General features: G+C 34.7%; 1 protein-coding gene across 7 annotated transcripts; it reads left to right on the forward strand.

Moving 5' to 3' along the window:
* Positions 1-909: 909 nt before the first annotated feature.
* Positions 910-8,480, forward strand: LOC120069309 (potassium transporter 10-like). Of its 7 annotated transcripts, XM_090316859.1 has the most exons (11): positions 952-1,055; positions 1,216-1,714; positions 1,809-1,938; positions 2,077-2,256; positions 2,565-2,790; positions 3,085-3,330; positions 4,822-4,872; positions 4,993-5,253; positions 5,361-5,528; positions 6,454-6,708; positions 7,349-8,480. In XM_090316859.1, the coding sequence occupies exons 4-11, from the start codon at positions 2,131-2,133 to the stop codon at positions 8,392-8,394; spliced, it is 2,379 nt and encodes a 792-aa protein (XP_090172985.1). In that variant the 5' UTR covers positions 952-1,055; positions 1,216-1,714; positions 1,809-1,938; positions 2,077-2,130; the 3' UTR covers positions 8,395-8,480. The 7 variants fall into 7 exon arrangements, with proteins under 7 accessions (XP_090172982.1, XP_090172985.1, XP_090172984.1 ...); XM_090316856.1 differs by having other exon boundaries at positions 910-1,055; positions 1,216-1,638; positions 1,776-2,256; XM_090316858.1 differs by lacking the exon at positions 952-1,055 and having other exon boundaries at positions 1,058-1,714.
* Positions 8,481-10,264: the final 1,784 nt, after the last annotated feature.

The raw sequence follows: 10,264 nt of genomic DNA on the forward strand, positions 1-10,264 counted from the left end.
AATCAAAATCTCTCCTTAAAACATACTAAAACGATAAATAGTAAAAAAAAAAAAAAATCCTTAGTGTTTTCTTTATTCGTATTCTTCTTATTATATTCCATATACTAGTGTGTATTTACTTATTTTAGATTAAAAAAAATGTCAAATGATTAACAAAGAGGAGAGTAAGAGGGTATTGAAGAAGTCAAGAAGGGATGGGAGAAAAAAAGATGGAAAATAGTAAGACGATATTAACGGTTTTTGTTCGTATAACAATAAAAGTATTTTTGAACTTTTTTTTTAAAAAAATTAAGGGTATTTTTTAAACTTTTGAAAGTTCGGGAGTATTTTTGACATAAAATATTAATGGTTTCCATCCAAAATTAATGGTGAAGGTATTTTTGAACTCATTTTGAAAGTTTAAAGATATTTTTGAAACTTTTAAGAGTTGAATGATATTTTTGACACAAAGTATAAAATTTAGAGATATTATGTATAATTTAGCCTTTATTTTATATAAACAATTATTATTTTAGTAACTACAAAATTTGGTGGTGACACTTAATTTTATTTCACCATTTTTTTTGGGGGGGAAAAAGAACATCAATTATATTAGCAACTACGAAAATCCCAAACTATGTTTAAATTTAAAATATTTATAAATTCTGTTGGATGGAATATAAAAGAAGAATTTGATTATGATTCGGTCGGTCAATAATAGAGAATATATTTATTTTTTGCTAATAAAAAGGTAGCACATTTACATAATATATTCTTAAATATCTTAACAAGGTTTTCCTTTGGAAAAAGAAAAATTACAAAACTACCATTTTGAATGTAAGTATGTATTTTTATTTTTGTATTATTTTTGCAGAAATGAATTGGAATATTCCGTTTAATAATTTTGTAATTTCAGGAAGAAACGTAAATGATCTAACAAATAAACCTCCACTTTCATAATTACCTTGTCGACAAATTAGTCTCGAGAAAGTAAACAGAAATTAATAGAAGTAATTAACGGCCGAGGAATCAAATTCTCATCTCCAACAAAACCAAACCAACCATCAACGAAAGCGGTACATAAAGTTATAACAATACAACAACGAATTGACAAGCATTCTTGTTTGTTCTTCTAATTTCTTCACAAACCCATCTTCCAAACCCTCATTCCATTAAAAAAAAAAAATAAAAGAAAAAAAAAATGTTGTTGATTGTTAGTAATTTTCTTTTAATCAGGAGTTGAAGACTAAGAGAAGAGACGTGCTGCTTTTTGCAATGGAATTTGGATCTTTCACTGCGAGCTGCGTGGACTGATAAGGAATTTACAAAACAAAGAACAGACGCCTTCCTACTTTCTTTGTTTATCTCTCTCTCTGATTTTCCTTTTTCGAAGAAATCGGCTGTCTATGGAACTAATTGCAGAAATGGGTATTTTGTCTATATTCAACAAAGATCCAAAGGAGCTTTTGAAAGCGAGGATTCAAACGTTTTGGTTATAGCACGTCTTCCTCCTCTGCTCTGTGAAAGGACATGGACCTAGCTCTTCTCCGTGCTTTGTTTTTTGGGTCTGTGAGAATTTTGCTGGTTTTTGATTTTGTGGTTTAAAAGAAACTTGTCTGGAACCGACCCCACTTTGTGAATTTGCTGTCAAAGTGATAAGTACGAATTATTGTCTGTTTTCTTTTTCCTCATTAATTGTTTTGTTTAGGTGCAAGAGCCATGGATGGGGATGGGGGTAAGAAAAGCTTTGATTGATATTTGGTTTTTTTGCCTTCTTTTTGCTCTATCTGGTGTAGGTGTGTGTTCATCTTGAATCTGCATCTGTTTAGGTATCTGTTCAAGTTTTGAGATTAACTTGCTGCTTGGATTGCTCTGTTCATCGAAGCTTTGAAGCTGGGGATTCTGGGGTTTTAAAATTTTAATTCGGTGTCTATTTCTCACTCAATCTTTGTCTCTTGGGTATGTGAACTCGCCAAATTGAGGAATCGACCATTACCCATGTTGTTTCTCGTTTTCAATTAGTCGGCGTCGAGTTCATAGCTGGTGTTGAATATAGATTTTGAAGTAAAGAACAGCCTCTGTTGTTGGATTTTACAGAGGATTTTCTAACTGGGCCTACTTGATTGGGCGTCTTTTCAAATTGAAACTAAGATGACTTCAAGAGTGGAAATCGATGAGGACTCTGAAATGAAGGGAAGTATGTGGGTTCTAGATCAGAAGCTCGATCAGCCTATGGATGAAGAAGCTGGGAGACTTAGTAATATGTACAAAGAGAAGGTACCAACTGGGTTTTTTTAATAGGTGTGAGAAATTTAAGTTGTCGATTGCACTATTCTGCAATTAAAGCAGTACTATACTTCTTGATCTCTCAGTTATCAGGTCATTAATGGATCTTAGTTTCTCAAAACTACAACTCTCCCACTAGTTATCATCCGTAGTTGCATTGCAGTGTTTAATGATATCTTGCTAAGGTCTTCGAGATAATGAATATGTAGTGGTAACTAATGTAACTGCATGCTTTTTAGTAGGCTGTGAGGAAATTATATCTAGCATTCATTCATCTGATAAAATTTTACATTTTCCAGAAATTTTCAGTATTGTTGCTCCTTCGACTTGCATATCAAAGCCTTGGAGTGGTTTATGGAGATTTGGGGACTTCTCCCCTATACGTTTTCTACAATACATTTCCTCGTGGGATTTCTGATCCAGAGGATGTAGTTGGAGCACTTTCATTGATTATATACTCTCTGACTCTCATTCCACTCATAAAGTATGTATTTATCGTGTGTAAAGCAAATGACAATGGTCAAGGTAAGCCTGTTGTGTATGTGCCGAGTTTCAAACAATTGTAACTGGATTGAGTAAATGCGTAAAGAATCACATAATGTCCTCATTTTCAATGTCATGTGGTGTTTTAACAAAAGCATTCCACTTGTTGTTTCCCATCCCCTCCTGTTTTCCCGTTGTCCTCTTTGTTAGAGAATATGTTCCTCAAACATGGTCCTGTATAACTTCTTCTAGAGAAAGTTAAGGCAGGTCGAGTAACATCATATCACCTATAATATTGTTAACATCATTTCTCTAAGCTAACCTCTATCTGTGTAGGTGGAACATTTGCTCTCTACTCCTTGCTGTGTCGTCATGCAAAAGTTAAAACTATTCCAAACCAACATCGAACTGATGAGGAGCTAACAACATATAGCCGCTCTAAATTTCATGAGCATTCATTTGCTGCTAAAACTAAAGGATGGCTTGAAAAACACTCATCCAGGAAGAATGCATTGCTCATTCTTGTCCTTGTTGGCACTTCCATGGTAGTTGGAGATGGAATTCTCACTCCTGCAATATCGGGTATTATGTCCTTTAACCTGTAACTCGAAAGGCCCCCACTTGGAGCACAATTCATTCCTATTACTTATATAGTTATGTGTTAGTCGGTGGTTGTGTTTCATCCGCTTCTTAGATAAAGCGAAAAATATGTATTCCGCACCATAATGCATCAAGTAGAACCTAATATATATGATCATAAGGGCTGCTGCTAATATTTACCTTTTTCTTCAACTCCAATATCATGTCATGTCGTGGAGGATTCAGACTAGGGAGATGTTTAGTTTCCTTAAATTTTTATTTCTTTAATGTTACTAGCAAGAAACGTGTGATGCACATGGAATCTTGTGTTTTAAATTTAAAGTAAAAAAATGGTAGTTTTTTCAATTTATAAATTTTATTGTTGAAGATTGTTCTAAAACATAATTTAGATATATACAACACACTCAATTCGAAAGAGCTAGAGGTAAGAAGTCTCAATTAATTTTTGCATTAAAGTTATTACAATGTTGTCTTTGGAAGTTGAAATGTTATCTATGTTCATTGCATGTGTACATTGATTGTTTGGAATGACAGATTTCATATCTTGTAGTATCTTCCTTGCATCTTGAGGAGTAGATTCATATGTGACTCTTGAGTTTTCTTGTTTGAGAGGGTAAAATTGACACTAAAGAGGTAGGGGCAAAATGGGGAGAGAAAAGTTTCTTCCCTATGGCCCTTTTTTTTTTTATATATATTATAGATTATTTGCTTTTTTTTTTTTTTTTTTTACCTCACAACATCTTTGTTCTACCTCTCTATTTCTCTCTTATGTTACACAGCTAGCTATTTCACTAGTGATATGGCTAAAGCTTGTGGCTGCATCTGCACTTTCAGTTACCTTAAACATTAAAACTTTAGGTGAGAATCTTACATAAGTGAAATAAGCACATTCACTGAACTTCATTCAATTGAAAATAGAAGTACTTCAGGACTCACATTTGATGATTTAAACAGAGGGATTTCTATGGATTATTAATTATATCTAAACTCCTTCGATGCAACTTTTTACTTTCATAGTGGGGAATAGCAAATTAACTCGAGAGGCATGATTCTCAAGATGTAAGAAGAAATGTATCAAGGAGCCAGCCTTCCATCGATCACATTTGATATTGTATTTCAGCACATTAGCAGTAATGCATTGGATGAAATCGATCGAATCCATTCATATCGTAACCACTGAAAATGGATATCACATATCTTAATCTTGTTCCATCACATGTCATGATTAAATACTTTACTATTTCATATATTCACATCTTATCAATTCACCTGAAAATTCTCTTTTTTCTAATTACTTTTTTACTTTAAATTTGTATTAAGTTGGAGGCATGTTAATTTGCTGCCTCCTTATTGCTATCTTCTGTGGAATAAAATATATAATCACCGAGTGAATATGTGTGAATTACTCGATTGTTCTGGATTTTGTCTTCCTTTCTGATAACAAATAATTAATGACCTTACTGCCATCAACAGTTTTATCCGCTGCTGGAGGGATCAAAGTAAACCACCCCCATGTGAGCAGTGGTATTGAGCTGATTCTGAAGTTAAATTTCTTTTTCTTATACTGCTGTGTTCTCCTGTTTCTAGTTTAGGTTATTTATTTCTATTAAGGTCTGAAAATTTTATCATGTTTATGTGGTGCAGATGTAGTTGTGCTTGTTGCTGTTGTAATACTAGTAGGATTATTCAGCTTGCAGCGCTACGGTACTGATAGAGTTGGTTGGCTCTTTGCTCCAGTTGTATTACTTTGGCTTCTATTAATTGGAGGTATAGGCATGTTCAACATCTGGAAATATGATAAAACCGTGCTAAGAGCCTTTTCACCTGTGTATATTTTTCGCTATTTTAGAAGGCGAGGGATGGACGGTTGGACCTCCCTCGGAGGTGTGCTGCTAAGTATAACAGGTAATTTTCTTACAAAAGGAAAGGGTTTCCAAAGCTAATATCACCTTAAATGCACTTAGACATTCAACATTTTTTGTTTTCATTTCTAAGGACTGGTTGTAATTCAGGCACAGAGGCTCTATTTGCCGATCTGGCTCATTTTCGTGTAGCAGCTGTACAGATTGCTTTTACCGTAGTTGTTTTTCCTTGCCTTCTCTTGGCATATTCTGGACAGGCTGCCTACCTTATGCACAATACGGACCATGTGGTTGATGCCTTCTATCGTTCAATCCCAGGTTCTCTTTCTCTCTTTGGTATCTAAATCGACACATGTGCTCGAGTGGTACCTGCAGCATTGCTTGAGAAATTCATAATTTTTTAAAATAAGAAAAACATTGGTTTTGTTAAAAAGATAATAATTAGAGAAAAAAGGGGACTGGATTTCTACCTCATCTAGAAATGAGAAGAAAAAATTTACTTACAAAAAAAAAACCTTCGTCTAATTCATCAAAAAGAAACCGGTGGCCTGTGAAGCTTAAGCACTTCTCTAAAGCCCAATTATTAGTTGACAACATGGAATACACATTGGCAATCTCTCCTCCCAAAAAAGTATGTACTCTTTATTTTTAATAAAGAATTAGTAAAAATAAATAAATTAACTTCAACCTATTTTCTTCTATTTATTTTTTTAAATTAAAGAATCTGACTTTCATTGAAAAAAAAATATGAAAGAATACACGGGCCATCCAATAGGCTATGGAGTCAAACTACAAAAAAGGCTCCAATCAAAAGAAATAAGACCTAACGAGTAACTTCAACCTATTTGGGGTTAGTGGTGAATATCATGATGTCATATTTTGAGTTGAATTCTCATATCCTGCCTTGTTTCTTTCTTTCATTTCAGTGTTAGTATCCATTAAGTTTGATCAATCAAAGATTGGGCTCATGTGTGAAGAAAAAATTTAAGAGCTAAAATCAATGAATAACTTAACTTTAACCAAGTAGTTTAAGCGTTTATGATTACCGGTTCCCAATTCCCATAGTGAAAGATTTGTTTTCCTTCACATTGATGGAAATTTTAATGATTAATTGTAAATCTAAGTGTAAAAATGGATGCCAATGCCGTTCTTTTGATATCATAAAAAAATGTTGTATGACAAAAAATTTCTAATGCACAATCGCATATACTTGAAAATGACATGCTGGCATTTCTCTTTGCAGAATCCATATACTGGCCTGTGTTTGTTGTTGCAACTGCTGCTGCTGTAGTTGCTAGTCAAGCCACTATATCTGCAACATTTTCAATTATCAAGCAGGCTCTTGCTCATGGCTGCTTTCCAAGAGTTAAAGTTGTTCATACCTCAAAGAATTTCCTTGGTCAGATATATGTTCCAGATATTAACTGGATTCTCATGATTCTTTGTATTGCTGTGACAGCAGGATTTAAGAATCAGAGTCAAATTGGAAATGCTTATGGTAAGTGGTTTCTCTGCTGTTACTGGTTCCGTTTGTTCATATCCTTTGTTCTGTATGCGCGCCGCCGCCCCCCGCCCCCACCCCCCCCCCCCCCCCCAAAGCCCGGAAAGGTATCTTCTATCAGCTGCGCTATCTGACCATATTAGGCTTCCAATTATCATACTAATCTGTTGTAAAAACTAAGGTAATTGATCCCTCCAAGCAACCCATTCTATTTTTTGCGACGGAAAGACCCACCATTCAATTTAGAATGAAAAGATATGTATGCAAATTGAGGATTAGATCTCTATCGCTCTCCTAATGGTGGAACATGAGATTCAATAGTTAAATTCCTGTCACCTTTTGGCACAATTCAGTTGCTTATGTTGACTTGCATACGAGAGAGATGATTGAAAATTGTAGCTAAACAGAGTTGGTTGTCACTTTTTCGGATTCCTGAAACATCTAATTTGCTGCTAAGTCAGCATATTAACATTGCACAAGATAGTTATTGATGCATTGGAAGTTAAAGATAATTTTTGTCCTTTGAAGACACCATCTACACTGCATTATGTATAACTGAACAGAACGCCATTCATGCATTTAACTGGTGATGAATACAACTTCATTTAAAGCTCCATCTCTTTCTTTCTTTCAACAGGGACGGCGGTTGTGGTAGTCATGCTTGTGACCACACTGCTCATGATTCTAATCATGATCTTGGTGTGGCGCTGTCATTGGGTCATCGCACTAATTTTCACTGGACTATCGCTTGTCGTGGAGTGCAGTTACTTTTCTGCTGTTCTCTTCAAGGTTGATCAAGGTGGCTGGGTCCCCCTTGTGATTGCTGGAGCCTTTCTTATCATCATGTATGTGTGGCATTATGGTACTGTTAAACGATATGAATTCGAGCTGCACAGTAAAGTTTCAATGGCATGGGTTCTTGGGCTTGGTCCTAGTCTAGGATTAGTCCGTGTTCCTGGAATTGGACTTGTGTATACTGAGCTAGCAAGTGGCGTACCTCACATATTTTCCCATTTCATTACGAACCTGCCTGCCATCCATTCTGTTGTTGTGTTTGTCTGTGTGAAATATCTTCCCGTCTACACAGTGCCAGAGGAAGAAAGGTTCCTGGTAAAGCGAATAGGACCGAAGAATTTCCACATGTTTCGTTGTGTTGCGAGATACGGTTATAAAGACCTCCACAAAAAGGATGATGATTTTGAGAAAAAGCTTTTTGATAGCATCTTCCTCTTTGTCAGGCTTGAATCCATGATGGAAGGTTGTTCAGACTCTGATGAGTACAGTTTGTATGGCCAGCAAACTGAGCATTCTAGGGATGGCCTCTTGATTGGCAACCATGGAAATGCAGCTTCACACGATGTGGACACAACATTCTCATCGGTTGACTCAATTGTGCCAGTTAGATCTCCAATGCGTATGAATAACACAGTAAGATCATCCGAGCAAGCAAGTAACCATACCGATAGCGATGAGATTGAATTCTTGATCACGTGTAGAGATGCTGGGGTGGTGCACATAATGGGAAACACTGTAATTAGAGCAAGAAGGGAATCAAAATTCTACAAGAAGATAGCTGTTGATTACGTATATGCCTTTCTTAGGAAGATTTGCAGGGAGAATAGTGTGATTTTCAATGTCCCTCATGAGTGTCTATTAAACGTTGGCCAAATTTTCTATGTATAGTTCATTTAATTTAGTGATGGAATAGAGATTGTGAATCAAATCTGTTAAACTTTGAAAAATCTTTAATTTTAGCATCATTTTTTGCATGACTTTGTTGTAAAGAAAAGGAAGCTGTAGAAAATATCTCAAATCTAGAGAACACTCATTCTACTGGGACATAAACCCAGCAGCAGACGCTAGTGTTGAAAAGGTAGCAGCATGCAGCGGAAGAGAACAGAATTCATAAGCACTCTAATTCATTAATTTTGGCATAAACAAAAACATGTTTAAACAAAATTTAATGGGTTTCAAGAACATACCTTTGAAGAATCGTTGAAATCTTGATTTTTAGCTACAAAATTCTCCAAATCTTTGTGTAGACCACCACAAGATCTTTTCTATTATTCTCAAGAGGATTTGGAGATAGCTCACTATAACAACCCAAAATGAAGAATACCTTCTTCATCCGAATTTTTTAGAAAAAATTCTATCGGTTCATCACTCCAACTTCACTCCAATCTCTTCAATATATTGCAGACTATCATGCAAAGAGATTTGCTGCATCCAGCTCATGCTTGGAGTAAATGAAGGTTGAAGATGGTGGTTTTCATTGTGAGCAAGTTGAAGATGGAGATGGAAAAATCTTATTTTTCCTTTTCATGTTTTTCTATTTCAAAAATCCAAATTGATTTTAAAATCATATTTTATTAATTTTACAAATTAATTTTCTAATAAAATTAATAAATAACTATAATTCTAATTAATTTAATATCCAATATTAAATTAATTTTTATACAAATTAATTTTTATATATTTAAATCATATTTAAATATATATTCTCCAATTCCATTTTATTCTAATTTGAACATCTCAAATTAACTTATCACGCTACTCTAGAACTAATCCATTTTCGAGCTAGTAGGGGACCTCGTGGACCTACAGATCATGGGCTCCAACGATCCAAGATTAATCGGCTAAACTCATTAGATCGATCTAACCCCATTCGTTAACTAATGGGTCACTCCACTAAAGCTCATATTTGAACTCTCCTCACTATAGATATATTATGTCTACTCGATATAACCATGATTAGTAAGTTAATCCTTCACAAGTTGTTCGTAATAACGGTTGGGTGAAATCTCTGTTTTACCCCCGAAATTACCTCTAGTTCCTTAAGTCTCCACTGACCCCTAATGAACAATTGTTTTGTGATCTAATCAACAACCCTGAGCCCCTCTCTGACCAATGAGAGGGCGGGGCCCCTTGTTCAAGACCTAGAATCAGCACTTAAAGGGAATAACCTCTCTTCTATCTCTAAAGTGGGTAGGAGTAAATTCCCTCTTGCACCCTATGTTTCCAGCTATCTATCCAGTCTTACCCCTGAAATGACAGTCTTATTGAGCCGGTGCTGTTGAGCCAACTCTCACCTATGTAAATCTAAGGGTAATCTCGAATAAACAAGAGCTCATAATTAGCATGTTCCAAATTGAAATTGGAGACATAAGTTGACAAATCTCGATGATGTCACGTGTTTTTATCGTGATCTTTAGATTGAACAAAATAAATTTTTTAATTTAATGTTAATATTTGGGGTAAAGTCCAATTGAGTTAAAAAAATAGGAGATTGGAGGAATGTTTAATTGAAAAATGTCTAAAACTATGTTTCAACTTGAAAATGTCTAAATGCAAAAAAATCTACATTTTATTTTATTTGAAAGGGACAATTATATCCTTCTAAAAATAAAAAATGTTAAAAGATATTCAACCTAAAATCTAATACAATGAAATCAAAACAAACCAAACAAATCAAATTTTAGAGACGTGAAGAAAAAAAATCGTAATTGATTTCGAAAAATAAAAAAAAAATGACAAAATAGCTATAAGCACATAT

Source organism: Benincasa hispida, chromosome 8 (assembly GCF_027475165.1).
Source record: "Benincasa hispida cultivar pf3 chromosome 8, pf3_genome.v1.1, whole genome shotgun sequence".
Taxonomy (NCBI): domain Eukaryota; kingdom Viridiplantae; phylum Streptophyta; class Magnoliopsida; order Cucurbitales; family Cucurbitaceae; genus Benincasa; species Benincasa hispida.